Source organism: Kogia breviceps, chromosome 15 (genome assembly GCF_026419965.1).
Source record: "Kogia breviceps isolate mKogBre1 chromosome 15, mKogBre1 haplotype 1, whole genome shotgun sequence".
NCBI classification, from domain to species: Eukaryota; Metazoa; Chordata; class Mammalia; order Artiodactyla; family Physeteridae; genus Kogia; species Kogia breviceps.
This window is the reverse complement of record NC_081324.1, coordinates 60,685,726-60,706,157: the sequence shown is the minus strand read 5'-3', so window position 1 is coordinate 60,706,157 and position 20,432 is coordinate 60,685,726. Positions and strand designations below refer to the sequence as shown.

Here is a 20,432-nt window from a genome sequence, read left to right as displayed (position 1 = left end):
ACTCGGCCTCAACTACAACCAAAATAAATACACTTTCAGATTGAAATGACCTATGCTATACATCCATATTATCTATGCTATGTATTTTCATTATATTACATGTATTAGGAAACTAGGTATTTGCGTGATCACCTGCTACAGAGGCAGGACTGGGCTAACCTTAGATTGAAACAAATGGAATTGCCAGCTCTGTGACGGAATTAAACTGGCATATGGAACCGTACTTTTTATGGCATTTGATTGGAATTTTTATGTGCCTGACCTTGTCACGGAAGCGGAATCCATCATCTATGAAAAGTCATAAAGCTGACAGTGCCACCTTGGCAAACCATGCAAAACCAATTAACCGATCTTCTGCTACACACATAAATCCATTGATCCATCCTTACAACTGGCATATAAAACATTCATAAGTGCAGACAGGTAATACATTTTAATAGACATTTGAAAGAGTAAACTAGAGACAACACAGATTTTAAAACAAAAATAATGAGCCCTTGTCCCTCTTATCCAACATCTCAAAGCACTACTTTTTAGTCTTAGGGGAAAACTTGGACGTTCACATAAAACAGTACTGTGCTTTTAATATACATTTGTGTATTCTAACACAAATTATACACCATTTTCAAGCAAATTTATCACCACTGTAGTAGTCTAAAGGCTTTTTAGAAACTGAAAGCATAACCCACTTAAGACTTCTGTTGCCTTTGGCAAATCTAATTATTAACATTTGCTGAATTGGCTTTAGACACCTGATATCATGCTAACACAATCAGCAAATATTTACCAAAAATTTCCAGGATGAATGACACAATTTTGATGTTCCGAGTTGTCAAGGAATTTACACATGAACAAATACAAATCCACACACATAGGGAAATTTCAGCTCTAACAATCAATCAATGAACAAGAGGGACCCCCCTCAGTCACAGAGAAGGCTCCCTCCCTCACCTCCAGCGTCACTGAGGCGTCATCTGCTTGGAGGCCCCGGGCCAGCTCCGGTCCTCTGCAGTCCCGACAGGGGGACAGAGTAGTGACAACTGAGGGCGGCAAGCTTCTAGAGCTTCAGTTCTAGGTTTAGGATCTAGAGTCCAGAATCAAAATTTAAAGTTTCAATATGACAAAGAAGATGCTATTTACTCTCTACGTCAAGATGGTAAAGACTGGGAAAAAGTGCCCCTTTTCAAAAGAAGAAATAGATTTTGCTAGAATAAAATCACACACAACACGCCTGGCACACGATGCTGAGATGAGACAGCCTTGGCATCACCTGGGGAGTCTGTCCCTGCACGGTGACTCGGTCCCAGAGCCCAAGAACACAGAGCAGTCCCCACCCCAGGGAGCTCCCAGGGGCCAGAGCCGAGGACCGCCTCCCGGTGCCCCTTCTGTCACCCACAGCTGCGTCTTCCATCTCCCCTGCATTAGTCACTGAGGCCGGGTCTGCCGTGTGGCCTTCAGGCCGAGCCCTGCATGTCGTCAGCTGGCTGGCCCCTCACCCCTCATCCTTAGGTGGCCTGCACAGGCCCACAGAGCCACTGGGAGCCAAGGCCAGGGAGGTGTCGTGTGCTCGTGACCTTCGCTCGATAGGACCTAGCTGTCCACACCTGCAGCTCCGGCCAGGGCTCCATGCAGGGCATTCAAGCTAAAAGAGATTTCCTGAAAAGATGTCGGCCTGGAAACAAAAAGGCAAAATAAGCACAGCAGAATGGTCGGAGCTGGGTTGAGGGCCGGAGGAAAATGAATTAATTAGAGCTAAAAAATGAGAGAGAGGATGTAGGCAGGCCTGGGCTGACGAGGCATTAGGTGAGGGGTGTGTCCATTGAACCCTCAGCACCTAAGAGCACAACTGAGGGATGGGGTGAGTTGTACCGATTAACTGAGGATTTTCAGGAAGCTGGAGAGCTGCGGTCACAGCCGAAATCACACCAGGACATACGGCTGGCCGGGGAAGCCTGCCAGGCACAGCTCCCCACGGCCGCCTGCAAGGTCACTGCCATCCCGGCTCCTGGGCAAGGGCCAGGGCGCAGGCCCCAGGCTGGTCAAACTAGGTCACCTGCCCGTGACCAAGCTGCCAAAGAGCTTCTTGGCCTTCTTTGCCTCTATTCAGAAGGCAGGATCTGCTTCCCTCTGAAATTAATGCTACAAGGAGTTTCCTAAAATAAAAGACAAACATTGACCACATTCCCTGCATCTAATTCCATGGCCTATACAACTCAGACTGGACACTGCACCCAACTGCAGACAAAATTCAGTTTAGTTCAAGGGGAGAAGCAGCTCTTTCCTCAGGCACTTTTCAGGTGCTCTGAGAATCGTTCCCTCCCTATGTTTGATCTGGAAACTCAGCCAAGGATGTCTTCCATCTTGTGATATTTGAGAATGATAGGCAACACAAGCGTTAACATTCCGGCTAAAGTGAGTTCCGTCACAGAGCGATGAGCCTGTTTCACACGCGTGAAATTTCACCAGTCACGTGCGTGAATTCACGGGTGAGGGTTCATAGGAGGAAAGGTGAGCCTAAAGACAGAGGAGAGGCTGGCGGCAGAGGGGCTGGGACACAGCGCCTGAGGGAACGTGGACTGGCCCCCCCAGGGCAGGAGCACAGGCTGTGAACTAGGAGGCAGGCGGCAGCCTGTCCACACCCCTCCTGGGCGACTCCTGGAAGTGATGACGGCCCAGGAAAATGGGAGGCTGGGGTTTGGGTTGGGACTCCACGCGGAAAGAAGGAATCCGAATTCTCCTGGGAGGACGGCGAACCTGTGCCTCTGGATTCGCCCTCATTTCTGAAGTGCGTCCTCCTGGAAGCAGCCTCTGCCCCACCTGACTGGCAACAAGCAGTGCTGGACCCGCCGTGATGTGGGGTCATCGCTTCCCCGACCGGAGCGTATGCCCTACAGTCCAGCGCTACAGGCATCAGAAAGCGTTAATTTGTCACGAAGAAGGACTCCAGCCCTGCTCGCTATTTGGGGGAGGTGAAGAACCCAGGATCTAGGATCATTTTAAATGGACTGTGTTACACATTAAGCTCGATGTATCCCTAACTTTTAGACTCACACTTCCCACTGACATAGCACTTTCTGGACTAACTCCAATAGAAGTAATCCCACGCACACTGAAGGGGAAAAATATAAAGATTCACAGCACGGAAAACACCCAAGTGCTGTTGATGGTGGAAACTCTAACTCACCACTCCGCCTGCTTATTTTTCTACAACTGGTCCAAACACAGAAGCCATCGCACTTCAGAGCCAGGTACCACCCAGCTAAGCTCAGCTCACAACAACACTCTTTCCCTTTAGCCACCCTCAAATTTTTCATTCATTAAAGCACCTTCCGGTAACCACTGAATGAATTCAATATATGCAGTGTTCCAGATTATCATTCTCGGTAAGATGGACATTGTCACAGACGAACGAAACTCGCAATACACTTGTACCTACAAAGTTCGTACACGTTAATAGTGGTTCCAAGAGCGAACCAAGGAACTAGATCCGAATTGCAGCCCTGAGTGTCCAAGGCCCCCTGCACCATTCAGTCCCCAAAAGTGATTCCTTCATGCTATTTCTAAACTTTCCTGAATCTGATGGATTCAGAAATCAGTGGGTTTTTTTGTTTGTTTGTTTTTTTTGCAGTACGCGGGCCTCTCACTTTTGTGGCCTCTCCCGTTGAGGAGCACAGGCTCTGGACGCGCAGGCTCAGCGGCCATGGCTCACGGGCCCAGCCGCTCCACGGCATGTGGGATCCTCCTGGACCAGGGCACGAACCCGTGTCCCCTGCATCAGCAGGCGGACTCTCAACCACTGCGCCACCAGGGAAGCCCAGAAATCAGTGTATTTTTAATAGAACAATACAGAGTCCAGAAACAGACCCACATACACATGGAGATTTCATTTATGATAAAAATAACCTATCAGATCAGTAAATAATGATGAATTAACCAATAAACAGTATTAAAACAACTACCTAGACACTTGGAGTGAAGAAAAATACAAAAACAAAAACAAAAGACTTGAATCCAAGCCTGGCTCTTTGTACCAAAATAAATTCCACATGATCAAAAAAAATTTTTTTAATTAAAAAAAATGTTAAGACACTATGAAAGTACAAGAGCAAAATTAAAATATAGGTAAAAAATTTTATAATACTAGAATGTGGCAGGACTTTCTAGCAAGACATAGACAACAAAACCATAAAGGAAAAGACTGATATATCTGACTAAATAAAGATTTTAAAATATTGATATGATTTTTTTAATTCAGTAAAAAGGTAAACTAGAAGGTAACAAACTGAAGAAAAGTTTGTACAATACAAATGACAAAGGATTTGGTTTCTTTTTTTTTTAAATTTTTGATAGGTAAGAAGTGGATTTCTTTAGAGAGAAACACACTCCACAGACAGAGTGTGGGACATCTCAGAATGTGAGAGAGGCCAGGATTTGGTGTCTTAATATACAAAGAGTTCTCACAAATCAATAAGAAAAACAACCCAATAAAAATTAGGTAAATGATGTGAATGTGTAGGTAACAAAAAATACAGTAAGTCAGTAAACATATGAAAAGATGATCAGTCATTCATAATTAATGAAATCAAATTAGAACATATTATCATTTTTAATCTATAATATTAGTGAAGATTAAAAGTTTTGGTGATATTCAGTGTTGGTAAAGTCGCAGAAAATCATATCCCAAACACTTAATGGGAATATTCTGTTTTTGATCTGGGCATTTACATAGGTCTGTTCAATTTGTAAAAATCCATTGTACACTATATTAAGATTTGTGTACTTTTTTGCATGAATGTCATACTTCAGTATAAAAATGTAAAGAGGGACTTCCCTAGTGGTCCAGTGGGCAAGACTCTGCACTCCCTATGCAGGGGGCCCAGGTTTGAACCCTGGTCTGGGAACTAGATACCACATGCATGCTGCAACTGAAAAGATACTACATGCCACAATTAAAGATAATGAATGCAACAACTAAGACTGGTGTAGCCAAAATTTTTTTTTTTATTTTTTTTAAACATTAAAAAAAATTTTTTTTAATGTAAAGAATATGTTACATCACCATGAGATATCACCTTATACCTGTTAGAATGGCCATCACCAAGAAGAGAACAGGTTCTGGTGAGAATGTAGTGCAAAGGGAAAGCTTGTGCACTGTGGCAGGAATGTAAATTGGTCCAACACTATGGAAAATAATATTGAGGTTCCTCAAAAAATTAAAAATAGAGCTACCATATGATCTACCAATTCCATTTCTGGGTTTATACCCAAAGGAAATGAAAACAGGATTTCAACGAGATATCTGCACTCCATTGTTAACCACAATATTACTCACAAGAGCCCAGATATGGAAACAAGCCAAACGCTAATCAGCGAATGAATGGATAAAAAAGATGTGGTACATACACACAACGGAGCATTATTCAGCCATGAGAAAGGAAGACATCCTCCCATCTGTGACAACATGGACGGACCTTGAGCACATGATGCTACGTGAGATAAGTCAGATAGAGAAAGACAAGTACTGGGTGATACCACTTATATGTCGAATCTAAAAAAGTGAAACCGGGCTTCCCTGGTGGCGCAGTGGTTGGGAGTCCGCCTGCCGATGCAGGGGACGCGGGTTCGTGCCCCGGTCCGGGAAGATCCCACATGCCGTGGAGCAGCTGGGCCTGTGAGCCATGGCCGCTGAGCCTGCGCGTCCGGAGCCTGTGCTCCGCAACGGGAGAGGCCACAACAGCGAGAGGCCCGCGTACCGCAAAAAAAAAAAAATAAAATAAAATTAAAAAGTGAAACCTGTAAAAAAACAGACAGTAAAATGGTGGTGACCAGGGGATTGCGGGTCGGGGGGATAAGATTGCTATTGTTCAGGGCACAAACTCGTAACAAGTAGTACATAAGCCACAGAGATCTAAGGAACAGTATGATTAATACAAAAATTGTGCTATAATTATGCAATGTGACAAATATTTATACGACTACACTGGCAATCGTGTTACAACACATAAGTGTATCAAAGTAACATGCCTACACTGTATACCATCAAATTCATAAAAAAAAAATTTTAAAGAGTAGGTTAGAAATTTGTTCAAATTCATGAAAGGAATGAAATTCTGAAGTATAACACAGTAAATCGAAAGCTATTACTTACCACCTATGCTTTGCCAGATCCCTTAGCTAAGCAGAGTAAAGAAAACTTCTAAACTGGAGATTCTCTTGTGGAACGAACCTACTTAAACTCTCTTAAGCCTTGAGATTCTCAGGGTGTAAAATGGTTTGGGGAAGAAGAGGTAAGAGAATATTCCAGTATGACACGCCAGGCAGGGTTAGAAGGGATGTCTATGCAAACTGCCAGCATTTTACAAAGGAGGGAACTGGACCCAGGCAGTTATGTGATTTGCCAGGGGAATCGAGCTAGGAAGTGCCAAAGCCAGAGTAAGCACCCATGTCTGCCGATCCACTGTGCTCCGCTGGCAAGAGGCCCGTCCAGCTGCGCTGACAGTTCAACTGCAGCCCTAGAAACTCCTAACACCTGCAGGCCCACCATCCAGCAGGTGGGCCGTCATGATGGACCACAGTTTGCAACCTGACATTTCCTGAACCCAATTACAGCACTTAACACGGATCCCCTGAGGGAGCGAAGGAAAAAAGGCCTGGAAATCAGGGCTTCCTGCACATGAGCTGGAAAATGGGCAACAGATAAAGCCAAGCTCAAGGCCGCTCCACACACACAGCCCTGGGACCTGCCAAGGCTCCTCTCACACCACAAACCAGAGACAGGGGCCCCCACACAGGGCGGTCCGAGGACTCAATGTGACAACTTACAGACCCCACGCTGCCCCTGCAAGGTGCTAAGCAAACAGAGGGGACGTCTATGTCACTGTCACCGTGCATGGTGGTATCCTGGATGTGTCCCAGCCTCCCAGCTGATACAGCACTTTGCCTCTTCACAGCTAATACAGGCCCCTCCATCACACCTCCTGAAGCCTGGCCAGGACCCTGCCTTTTTCTTCCAGGGAAGTACTTCAAACCTGGTTCAAATTGTTGAACTATTTTTTAAATAGTGAGAAGGAAAAATAAATTGTTACTTTAAGCACTATTTGGGCTTAGTGGCTTGTCACAAAGCAGTGGAAAACTGAAACAGCATGGTGTCCGGTATGTGAGTTACATTCAGTAGGTGTCGGCTGTCTTGATTACAGGGATACTCATAAACTAGAGTGATTTCAAGACATCCCTCTTCATAAAAGGCATTCTGAAGCACTTTCTTGATTGAGAAAGAACAGAATAAGGTTTTGCTTCAATTCTTTCTCAACTGTTACTGCTGTCACTGTTGCTGTGATTAGGGCTGGGGGCAACTACAAATTATTACAGTGCTTGTGAGTTTATAGTTACTGTTTTTCTTTTACCCATGGATATTTTTAATAAGGAAGAAGTCAATGGGCTTCCCTGGTGGCGCAGTGGTTGAGAGTCCGCCTGTCAATGCAGGAGACACGGGTTCGAGCCCTGGTCTGGGAGGATCCCACATGCCACGGAGCAACTAGGCCCGTGAGTCCCAGCTACTGAGTCTGCACATCTGGGGCCTGTGCTCTGCAACGAGGGAGGCCGCGATAGTGAGAGGCCCGCGCACCGCAATGAAGAGCGGCCCCCACTCGCCGCAACTAGAGAAAGCCCTCGCACAGAAACGAAGACCCAACACAGCCAAAAATAAATAAATAAATAAATAAATAAATAAATAATTTTTTTTTTAAAAAAAGGAAGAAGTCAAGGACATAAGGAGAAGACTCCAGCAGAGCACCTGTAACTACATTGCTCACAAGCAAGAATAAGGGTGTGTACATGGTTAGCTGTGACACAATAACTATGATTACCAAAACGGAAGCACAGGGCTGATGGGAGTGAAATGTGCAATAATGCAATTCACACCAATAGCAGCAACAAATTCAAATCAGTAAATTACATCAATGATAACTTTAGCAAAAACTTCTAAAATATTTCTGTTCTTATTGAAAAAAAATATTCTACTAGTTATCTTACTAAGATTAGCCTAACCTGAGGTGGAGGTCTAGAAAGAATACAACTCATCTTTTTAAACAGACGTCTTTCTTTACAAAATATTCTCAGGGCCGTGCTTCTCAGACCCTGTTAAGGTTCTATAAGCTCTTTTAAAGAGAAAAGCAACCCCAGGGACCCGACACAGATATTACTTGTTGTGTAAATATACTGTATACAAATAGTAAAAATACTGTAATAGTAAAATAATAGTAATAGTAAAACAAACTGTTTTTGTTATTCTAGAGCTATAAAATAAAGATAAATGCATTAATTAAATACAAATTAAACTATCAAACCGGTGCCATTCAAATTAACCTCATACGATGGATGGTGTTGCTCCCTGAAGAAAAACAGTTCAGGGCTGTCTGTGGTCAGTCCCAAGGGCAGTGTGCTCTGTCACCCTGTGCCCGGGATGGGTTACTTCCCTTGCATTCCACACAACATCTGTCAGCAAAGTTTGTCAGTTCTTCCTTCCAAACAGCCCGATCGGGACCCTGCTTGCGACCAAGGTCACAGCCTGCCACGGGCTCCCCTGCATGCATCCTCCAGTGGTCCACCCTCCATGTGGCCGCTAGGATGACCACCATGATGGACGAGCCAGATCCCTGTCACTGCACAAAAACCTCCCGTGGCCCCCGCTGGATTCCCAGGAGACGCCACAGTTCTCACACCGGCCCACGAGACCCCAATTAACAGGCCCCCAACCCCACTTCTGCCCTCTTCCCACTGGTCACTGTTCCGGTCACACTGGCCAGCCTGCTGCTGCCACCCCAGCGTGGGGTCCCGTCTGCCAGGAGGGCCCAGCTGGCTCAAGAATACGGTCTCTGTGTTTACTTAAAGGCTGTCTTGGCGAGGACTTTCTCAAGCCCCTACTTGGAGCTCCACCCTCCAAGTGCAGGGGAGGGGTGCAGCTCCAAGCAGGGGATGGGCCCACCTGGCCCATCCTGGCTTTCTCTGCAGGGCGCCTGTCAGCATCTGTCACACCAGGGACCCAGAGCCCTCAATCACGGTCACTCCTAGGATGTAGGCTCCATGAGGTCAGGGACAGTGGGTCCACTCCGCTGCCTGCTGTGCCCAACCTTGGAGCAGGTCCATCAATACCTGAGGCACCTGCTCTGGAAATGCTCGGTCATCATGCGGCCCCAACGCGGTATCTGTGCTGACTCTGCCTCGGTTCTCCTCTCCTTGGCCAGTTTTAATGGACATTAAAGTTGCTACAGTTTTGTTACAGGAGGATCACCTGGAAGATCCAGATGTAATTTTATTTACCTTTCAAACAGCAGCATAGAAATGAACAGGCACAGACAACCTGCAGACCCCACAGGACAGACAGGTAGGCCCACGCCTCTCCTAGACCCATTTGGAGAAACCCTAGATCAGGGACCGGTGGGGAAGCCAAAGGACGAAGGACGGACCAGTGTGGGGGGCCCCTGCCCACCCCCCAGCCCCTGCCACGGTGATGGAACAGGAGCCTGAATAACCACCCAAATTTACTTTCTTTTTCTTTTTTTTTTTTTAACTTAAGTATAGTTGATTTTACAATGTTGTGCCCAAATTACCTTCCAATTTTATTATCGGTGTACCCGTTATTTCCAGCAACAACCAAACGATCTCTACCCAGCAAACATCTCCTTGGGTCCTGCAGTAAATTTTTACAGGTTTTAAGTTAATTACACTAGTAATCCAGGCTCACTAAATAAACCAACACACAGAAGCAAACGAGGAAGGATAAGTTATTTCTGAGCACGAATAAGGCCCAGGCGCACCTGCATAACCACTTGGACATGCATTCGAGCCCTTTCGGAACCTTTTCCTGTCTCTGCTCGGTGTAAACAGGGACACTCCCGGTCCCTCCTCTGCACCCAGCCTCATCCTCAGACACCTACAGCCCCCCGCCACCAGCCATGCCCAAACTCTACCCCCTTACCTGGCAATTGAGCATCATGTGACATCCCAGGGGTCTCCTGGCGCTGTTACTTCACCTCCCCCTTCCTGCCCTATCAGCCCAAGGGCCCTGCTGGGCTGGAAACCCAAGGACAGACCTCACGACGCCGCGGGAAGTCATTACACCTGCCCACACGGCAGCCATGCACACACCTGGTAAGGGTCTCTCTTAATCCCCACAGCACACGACCCCCTAGTGAAATCCTCATTTACTTTACACAGACGCCTTTTTGTTGTTTTACTTTAAATTAAGACAAGAAGATTCATGAAATGCCTTCGTTACTCCCCACAGGGTAAGTCTGGCCGGGTTTCTGGTCTACGCTGGCAGCAGGAGGAAAGGTCAAGCACTGGGGCTCAGCACACTCCCCACTCAGTGGGGAAGGGAGGGATGGTAAGCAGAGTCAGAAACATTTTCCTCTTAGAGCCAAGCCCCTGGTGTCTCTTTAAAGGACAGACTGATGATTCATTGACGAGAAGGGCAGAGAAAAAGGAAACAAAACAATGGAAGAATGTGGGGCTGAAAGAACAGAGACGGCAGGAAAACTCAGGACCGTGGGCTGGATGTTGACCATAAAATAAAGGAGCCGGCTGAACATAAAACAAAACACAGAGGAAGAAGAAGCATGAGGTGAACTGCGAGGTGAAGGAGGGCAGGCAGGATGCTGTCTTCACAGCTGCAGGGTTTCCAACTCCAGAGGAAACAGGACATCAGCAAGTTGGTACAGTTACGTGTCATTATAAAGAAACAAGGCTAAAGGCGCCATCCTGTATCCCTGGCCTTTGCCATCTCAAACCCAAATCGACCTTCATCTTTTTACTCCTTAATCCCTTCCCCCACCTCATCATTAGGTTCAAAATCTAATTAAGATGAGCACGGATAATGAAAAAAAAATAGCTTTTCAGAAGTTTGTTATGAAAAGTTTAGAAAATATCTTAGCTCCCAAAATGAAATATGTCTGTGAAGTATGTGGTATTGATGCTATGAGATTTTTTTTTTTTAAAGACTTTCTTAATTAAGCTTGTTACAAATGTAAATGCCCTGGCCAATCGTTTGATAAAGGGAGGGAGGGAGGCTTTGCTCTTTTCCCCTGCCAGCAGAGGGCAAGCTTTATGTGATACCCCGTGTGTGTGTGTGTGTGTGTGTGTGTGTGTGTGTGTGTGTCTGTGTGTGTCTGTGTCTGTGTGTCTGTGCTTGGCATTCTCCCTCTCTCTCTCTCTCACACAGACTTCTTTCCCCTTCTCTGGTCTTCTCCAACCCACCCCACCCTCGCATAGCCTCTCCTTCCCTCCATCCCTTTTCTCTCCTCCCCTTCCAGGGCAGGCTGGGGTAGAGGCACTTTTTAGGACGATGCATTTTATTTGCAGGTCCTAGTTAGAACAGTGATTCCACGAGGGCAGAAAGGAAGTAATTCTGAAGAATTCAGGTATCTGTTTCGTCTAGAAAAACGCATACTGTTGATACAAAGGCATCCAACTTCCCGGCATCTTGCTCAAAGAAGAGAAAATAGGAGGGAAGTGACCTCCCCTAGGTTCCGCTTCTCTCCAGGGCCCAGTTTTCTGATAACCTGGGTCATCTGGGCACCTCTAGGGAAATTGAAAGTAGCCCAGGCTAAATCCTGAGTAAGCAGAAGCACAGTCATCACCTCCAGAGAATTCAGAGCAGGGCTGGGGCATCAGGAGCAAGGAAATAGATCAGAAAAAGACTCCTTGAGACAGAAGTTTCTGCAGGGAGAAGCTTGCTCCAGGACCCCAATGTTAAATCCCGCTTTTCTTTATTTCTGCTGATGAACTCCTCAGGACACCTGCAACTCTCAGCAGCTTTAGCAATTATGTGGGGAAAATAAATCATGTGGTCTGTCAGGAGGTGGTCAGTGCTCTGTGGAAAATCAGGACCCAGAGCCTGGGAAGGGTCGCGGGAGCCCCGGGGGTGGGAGGTGGGTGGGCAGATGGGTAGGTGGGTGAGCTCAGCATCTCACTCACCCCGAGTTGATTTCGGTTGTGCACCTTCAGTCCCTGCTAAAGCGTCTGACCCACATGATCAAGGCCCTTGGTTTTGTTCAGACACACCACTGCCCGTTGCTCATAGAAGCCAGGAGTATTTTCTGAATGAGTGCCATAGAGGTAAATGAGAAAGAGTTATTTCCATATGAGCACAGAAAAAAACTACAACCATTCAACATCACCTAGGTTGTCTTCCCACCACTTGACCCAGAAGAAGCAACGAGGAAGCAAACAGACAAACCGAGATGCTAGGACTTTCTACAGGACAACTGGCCAGATTCTTCAAAAACACAAATGTCGTGGTGGGAAAAAAAAAAAAGAGAGGAACGGTCTTAGATGAGAGATGTTAAGAAGCAGCTGTGAGAAGCAAACGTAACACATGATCCCTGACTGCATTCTGGATGTGAACTATACGACTGACACTATTGCTGTGCTCAGTGTCAGAGGTGAGATGATGATGTCACAGTTGTCGGGGGGAGAATGTCCTTGTCCCTAAAAGATACACACTGAAGACTGCAGGGGTGAAGTGTCATAATGTCTGCAACTCACTTTCAGATGGTTCAGGGGGAAAATCCAATATTTTTTGTGTACTAGAGAGAGGAAAGCAAGAGTGACAGAAAGTCATCCCTTCTGACTCCACGTGAGAAGGCTATAGACATTCGTTCTACTGAGTTGAAAATTGCTTTGTAAGTTTGATGTTTTTCAAAATACAACAGGAAAGAGGAGTTAAAATAAAAGACCCCCTGCTAGAGGCTGTGGGGTCAACAGGAGAGCCGTCAGCCTGGGAGCGGGAGGCAGTGCTCCTTACCTCTCCACACCCTCCCACCACCTAAGCCTTCCAGAAAATAGCACGAGATCCAGAGCCTGCTCTCCCAGTCCTGGGGTCCATGCCCACCTTTCCTTCCCTGTCCAAGCCCTACGTGTCCTTTGAAGCCCTGTGCAAATCCTTCCCACGCCAGGAGACCTTCCACATGGCTCAGTTCCCAGCCCCCCACTGCACTTAACATAACCTGCATGTCTCCCATGGCACCACGTGACACCTCCAGCATCCTTTTTGTCCCCACGGCCACGGATGCTGGCTCCTGTCTTACCTGCTCAACCAGGAGCCTCTCCACCACAAGCGGGACCAGAACCCAGCCTCCCGACTTTCCACCTTCAGTAGAGCTGACACAGCACCTTATCCACCGCAGGTACTCAAGACAGACCTTGAGCAAAACCTTTTTGTCCCTCACCTGTCCTCACACCTGATAAGATGGACAACAGTCAATATTTATCATCATCCTACTCTGTTACTTCTATTGGGCGTGGCTCCGTGGTGAGAGCTGTCGCACGGATACTGGTGATGTCATTTAGTTCATGTGTCATTGTGTCCATGTCGTGGGAAAGGCAGAGCGCCTTGAAGACAGGGATCGTGGCTGTCCTGTCCTCCTGCAGCCGCCCAAGCTCCCGGCATGAAAGAAGTGCTCGATAATCAGTGAATGACTGAGTGAAGGAAAGTCTATTCCAATTTCCAACACATATGACAAATTATAAAAACTAAGACTAATGAAAGTGTAATATGTACAGACACGGGAGCACCGAAATTAGTCTAACCTGTTGGACACAACTGAATTTGAAGACCTGTTCTAATGCGTGACCTCAAAATCTTTTCATGTCCTGGCACCTTAAAAATGTAAAGTTTTCTCTTTTCCAACGGCCAGAGCCTTGGAGCAGATCTGGGGGATACAACACACTCACTGAAACAGGGACACTGGGCGGCGGTAGAGGTGGGGCAGTGCGCCTGAGAGCTACAGACAAAGGCTGGGGAGGGATCAGAGAGGTTTGAAAATGCTCCACAAATGAGTCTGATGCACATGCTGGGCTCAGGGTGAGATGCGGCCGTACTGACCCTAAGCAGAGGAGGAACGAGGGCCTGGTGGACCCCAGCAGCCCGGCTCGGGTACTCTGTGTCACTGCCCGCTGGGCCCTGCTGGGAGACATCCCACTCTATCGTGGATATTTATTCTCATCCCAGAGTCACCAACGCTAAACCACACTTTCCACAGGGGTCCAATTTAATAGAGGAATCAGGTAAGAAACTAATTACTCTAAGTTCCTAGCCTCTCTGCATCTCCCCACTCCCCTCCCCACTTCCCCTGCAAAAAGAAATGCTAGTTTCTGGGAAAGAAAAAAAAAAAAAAGGGTATATGTGGTTTTTTAAAATTTTATTTATTTTCTATTTATTTATTTTTGGCTGCATTGGGTCTTCGTTGCTGCCTGCAGGCTTTCTCTAGTTGCAGCAAGCGGGGGCTCCTCTTGTGGTGTGCGGGCTTCTCATTACGGTGGCTTCTCTTGGTGCGGGCTTCTCATTACGGTGGCTTCTCTTGTTGCGGAGCACGGACTCTAGGCGAGCGGGCTTCAGTAGTCGTGGCTCGCGGGCTCTAGAGCGCAGGCTCAGTAGTTGTGGCGCATGGGCTTAGTTGCTCCATGGCGTGTGGGATCTTCCCAGACCAGGGCTTGAACCTGTGTCCCCTGCATTGGCAGGCAGATTCTTAACCACTGCGCCACCAGGGAAGCCCTCCTCCCCCCCCCCGCCAAAATGAGTATGTTAACAGAATCTCAGGCTTGGACAGCAATACTGATGGCTGCCTGGGCTGCGCCTCCCCATCTTATGCATTGTTCCTTCCACAAGGACCCCACGATTCACATAACCTTATGCAACGCTTTCGGTAAGGAGCGCTCACCCTCACTCAGCCGGCTGTGCCGACGTCCACAGCTTGGGCTGATCTGCTGGCTGCGAGCAGCCTATGGGTCCTCGGGGGTCCCACAGCCCTTTCTCGTGAAGGTCCGGACAGGCTAGAAGTTCCCACTGACCACGTGTCACAGCAAATCCCAGGGACTGGACTGCTCTGTGATGCAGCGCTAAGCAGATTCTAACAGAGGCCAGAGGAGAGGCCTCACCAAGGCCCTGACGGTGGCCTCTTAACCATGCCACTCAGCTGTGGAGGAAGTGGCAGAGATCTCTAATCTGTCGTCAAGACAACCAAAGTCCAAATATAAATCTCTCAGGGATTCCATTCGGAAGCAGTTTTTCAGCGTACACACCCAGAGGAAATAATAAAAGAAAAGAAATATCCTTTCCTCCTTCTCTCCCTCCCCCTCCCCCTCTCCCCTCCCCCTTCCCCTCCTCTCCCTCCTCTCACTTTCTGCCACGTGGTGATGTGTTTTAAAAATGCATACTGGGAAGCTTTCCACCTTTGGGGTTGGAACAGCTGCTGCCTCAATATTGTTTTTGTTAGTTTTTTTTTTTTTTTTAACATACTTTGCTGTTTTTAATGGAGTTGTTTTTAAGCTACATGTTTCATAATACCAGCTGAGATTCACAAAGCAGGATGATTGGCACTTTATTGGCAAGAATGAGACTCATGGGTCCTAAGACTCCAACGCAGACCCCCGTCAACACCCTCCTGCCCGGCTCACTTCCACGACAGCCCAGGAAAGGGCACTCACGAGGGCTTGGGAGAAACACGACAAAGTCCACCCATGAAAACAGCAAGAGTCAAGAATCTCTAACAGGTAGGCTAAATAAACCCTGCGCTAGCACAAAGCATTCAGGGAATGTTCCACAGATGGCTGTGGTTCCATCTGAGAGCACTCACCAAAAGAAATAAGATCAGACACGCCTAACATCAGGGTTCTGAAAGGCACAGGTACATGCCACCTGGCCCACTCCACTGCCACCTTCTGCATATGACCCTCCGGTGGGGAACCTGCATCCCCTCGAGGAGCAGGAGGCTTCAGCTGAGAGGGAGGAAAGCCTGCACCGCCCGTGCCAAACACAACTATGTGCCTTAAATGGGAAGCACATCCCCAAGTAATCACTGAGGAACAGGGACAATCACCAGGCACAAAAGGACCAGCCCCTCAGCCTCTCCAGTGAGCAAGCAAGGCTGCAGCTAAGTGGTCCTCATACCCATCACCTTTTCAGTGGGGCCCAACAGAAAGGGACGCCCACAGTGGGCATGGCTGCTAGGGCCTGGGTCAGACTGAGATTTCAGGGAGGGGGGGCCATGGCTAAAAACAGGAAGCTGAGGGCTGGCTGCATGCAAGACTTCATCCAGAAAAAACAGGCCTCCCACACAAAGAACAAAGGAGCCGAGACGCCTCTTAACATTTTGAGAGGACGCTGGGTTTGGCACTGATTCCCTCTTCCAGCCCCAGATCCACAGGCTTCTCTCCCAAATCAAGAGAGCAGACCCAGCAGTTAGAATGGCTGTAGCCTCACCCAAGTGCTGTCTCACCCAGAGCATTGCCCTGTTTGGAGGAGCAGCTGAGAACATACCCTGTCACACACATCTTGCCCAGGACGGGACCAGCCAAACGGGGGGAACTTAAGACCTATTACTCAGTGTGATAATAAGATCACTGGCCCTTTCAAAGATTTCAAATAAGATGTCTTCCGACCTAAGCAAGACTAAAACCTAGAGCCACTCTCAAAAGAAGAAGGCCACGGATATGGTGTGATAGGATTGGAGCTTCAAGGTCTCCATCTGCTCAGAAACATCTTCTTGCTCTGCTTTGGGACCCTTCTTCCCTTCCAAGTCCAACCTCCTACCAATTGAGCCACTGCAAAGGACCAGCAAACAAGGAGAGGCACCATCTCCAGGAAATCACTGAACGAGTGTGTTCTGTTCTTAGAGATAAGACAAAAAGAAGTATAGGGAGTTCCTCCAGCTTTCTCATCTCCCAGGCTTGGAATCACAGGGTAGCAGGAAATGGTACCATGTATCTTAGGCAATCATCTGCTATAGTCCTCTGCCTTAAAAGGGAAAATGCTATTATGTCCATTTCACAGACGATGCAACTAAGGTACTCGTCCAAAACAGCACAGCCAATGAATGGGAGAGAATGAGAACCCAGGCTTGCTGCCTCCGGGTACAGGTCTCTTTCTACCTGATCAGTTCCTTGTAGAAGGAAACAGACTCACCCCTAAGTAGCAAAATTGCAAATAATTCATGCGGTGGGACAGGCAAGTCACTTCCGACTTCATTTATTCCCAAAGCCAATCCTGACACACACAACACACGTCAAAGCTGCCTCTTGATTCCTTGGGATCCGACCTTCCTTCTGAGTTTTTGAAGGCCTGCCTTGAGGCTGAAATGCTTCCTCACAAGGAAAACATGCGATTCCTGGAATTTACATCTGGCTTATGTTGGAGAGCCTGGCAGATGGTGCAACCTACCCCTGCAACACCGATAAAGGTCAACAGAGGAAGACCAGAACAGCATCCCATCCAAATCCAGGCCGTGGCAGAACAAGCAGGGGGTGGGTCACAGGGAAGGGAGGGGGGGCTTTGCCTGATCCCCTGGAATTCGAGGCCAACCCGAAGACCTAGTGTAAATGGGGGGTTCCAGCAAAGGACAGTGAGGGCAGACAGCCAAGAGCATCGTTCTGCCCCAGGTTCCAGAAGAGCCTAGAGGGAGTTCAGACAGCCCCTTGGTCTGGGACAACCCAGTCCTAACCTAGAACCATTTCTTCTTTATATACTTCTGCACATCCGTCTCGACAGACCAGCTAGTCCAACCTTTGCTGCTTTTTTCAGAAATGGTTTTCTTGGGAGACCAGATGGACAGAACTCTAGGCATCCCTACCAAAAGCTGCTGAAAACAGAGCTTCAAACCAGCTCTTCCCAAAGAAGTAATTCTGGAATTTGATATGGGCACCCAAGAGGAGGCGACCCTTAACACCATCTGAATTCCACGGGCGGTCCCCAGGGGGCTGCCCCGTGCCATCTGACAGGTCCGCACCACTCGGGTGTTTGTGTCTGTCTTTGTTTCTGGCTTCTTCCAAGTTTCTTCGGGCTCAGAAGGACCCACTTCGGGAGGGGAAGTGGGGACAGGGGAGGACTCTCTCATCCTGCCTTTATCCGCGGCACGAAAAGTTTTCTAGGCGCGGTTTTCTACCATCCGTTCTCTCTCTCCACCTTCCCGCCGGGTCATCTCCTCGCGCATTTTCTCACCCTGAGTTGGGCTTTCTTTTTAAACAAGTAAATAAACCAGTTGGCCCCGGGAGGCAAAAGGAGTCGGCGCCTTGGCTGAATAACTTAAAGTTTCCGCCGGAAGGAAATTATTAAAGGCGAAGGAGAAAGCCCTCAGAGGTGGGGGCCGCGGCTCCTGTCCCCGCGGAGGGGTCCCGGGCGCCCGGCCCGGCCCGAGCGGCTCCGGGGACGCGGGCCGGCGGCGGAGGAACGAGTCTAGAAAGCTCCCTATCAGGTTCGGGCCCGGACCCAGCAGGGCCGGGAGGGGAGCGGGCCCGGGGGAGCGGGAGAGGGGGGTGCAGAGGACACGGGGGGAGCACGCACAGGGGTAGGCAGGAAAAGTTGGGGACGAAGGAGGCACGCCGACCAGGGGCGCGCGGACCCGGGTCCCCGGCGAATGGCGGCGTAGGACTCACCCCGAGGAGACAGACTTTGAGCTCCCGGATGGCCATCATGAGCTCGGGGCCGGGCCGGACAGGGGCTCAGCATCCTCCGGAGCCGCGCCGCGCCCCGCCAGCTGGCGTCCTGCGGTCCCCGCCTTCCCCTCGTTCAGTCCGCGGGCGGATCCGCAGCCGCTGCTATTTCTGGGCCGCCGGCGGCGCCGCGGAGGGTCACGTGGCCGCCGCCGGCTCCTCCCGGGGCTGCGGAGTAACCTCGGCGGCCCGGCTTCTGGGAACGCCCCCGACGGCGTCAGCCACCCGGCCCCCCGCCCCCGGGCCTGAGGCGTCCTGGCACAGGGCCTCTTCCCACCCGCAGGCCGGCGGCCTCGGACCCGGCTCTGCAGAGCTTCCCTCCCCCTCGCCCGCACCCGACCCACAGGCTGCCGGCTGCAAGGCCCCCGGGGTGGAGAGAGGACCCGTCCCGCCTGGGGCGGGAACCGGGCCCAAGGCTGGAGACTGCATCCCCCTCCGGAAAGTGGGTGATGCCAACCCAGGCCATCTGCGGGGAGTATTTCCAAGTCATAAATGGCACTTGACAGAGGCTGGGCGGACGGGCAGGAAGGTCTGAGGGTGCAGCCCACCCTCTCCCGCAGTTCCTAATATCATGGGGAGGGGGCTTCAGTTTACCCCCACGTAGCTTGTCACTCTCAGCCCTGAGCTCATTTTTCTGTATGTAATCGAAATTGGTTCTAGAAGCTACGGTCTATTCCTCCCTCCCAAACAAGGGTGTCCGTGTCCGAAAAGAGAAGCGCCTTCTAGAGAGGAAGCTGCCATGCTCAGCACAGAAACGCTGCCACTTGCCGGGGGCAGACACCCAGCCCTCAGAACGACGCTACAAACAGGGAGCTCGGCGGACCTTCTGCATCCTTCCTGGACTGGGAAACCAAGAGGCTCTGGCTTGAGACAGTGGAGGCAGGCTTGAGGAACTGCCCTCCCCTCTCCACGGTGGCTCACGTACCTCACCCACTCAGGCCACCTGTGTTGCCGCCATAGAAATGTCTGCCTTTCCGACATAGGTACCTCAGTTATTCATGTCATTTCAGATCAGAGAGAACTTTTTTCTTTAAACTTCATCCCCCAACCCAAACTCTCAGGCCTCTGTCCTGAGTTGCCAATTTTGATCGATGACATTTGTGGCCCCCAGTGGACCACCCCACCTTGATTATCTGGCTTTGTTCCTACTGAGGCCATGTTGAAGCTACCCAGCACCCAAGTAGCACATACAATAGGGACTTCCAATCAATCAAGACCTCCAGAGAGAGAGAGAGACTGGAGTCAAAATAGCCCTCCCCCACCCCCGAAAAAACCCCAGACAGTTGGCCATGAATTCCCCAGGGCAGTGGAGGCTTCCGCTGGCTTGGGCAGGCTGTGGAGGATTATTCACTCAGACAAACCTGGACTGAACTGTTCAAAAAGTAGCCGTGGATGAAACACAGGTCCTGTTCAGCGTGAAGATTATTGTATCGGTACCTGTCCTTGGTTTAGTATCTAAAGCAAGGACAGAATGACAAGAGGCCTGCCCAGAGTCACCCAACCCTGGTCACAGGGCCTCACTGTCCTCAGATTCACTGAGCAGAGAACAGCTGCTACACAGCTGCAGAGCTGTTGTGGTGAAGCAGCTCTGTCAAGGCCACCTCGATTCCCCAGCAGAAAGAACAACTAAATCTCCACGTCAAAGTGCTCCCTTTGGCCTTTCTTCTCACTTCCCCAAAGTCGGCCAAACCAGTTCTCACTTCCCCAAAGTTGGCCAAACCAGGGTGGGAGGCTTTTCCATTAAAACTGCAATAGGTCACTGAGGCAGAACCATCCCCATACACATGGGCGGGCAGAATTTCTCGTCGGTTCCCCTGCTCTTCTCATGATTCTTCCCATTCCTCTCGCTTCTCCACTAGCCTGGGTGTCTGCCATGCTTGTGTGGTTTCTGGGTTCTCCCCAGACAGTCGCTGATCCAGACCTTCTCCCCTGAGAATCACCCCTCTGTG

General features: G+C 49.2%; 1 protein-coding gene across 1 annotated transcript in view; it reads right to left on the bottom strand.

Annotated features, from left to right (window-relative positions):
* The window catches only part of RAB31 (RAB31, member RAS oncogene family), a 111,939-nt gene extending 93,285 nt beyond the window's left edge, over positions 1–18,654 (bottom strand). The window contains exon 1 of the mRNA XM_059041277.2: positions 18,427–18,654. Coding sequence (XP_058897260.1) covers positions 18,427–18,465 — 39 coding nt within the window. The 5' untranslated portion in view covers positions 18,466–18,654. The remainder of the gene's footprint in view (positions 1–18,426) is intronic.
* Positions 18,655–20,432: the final 1,778 nt, after the last annotated feature.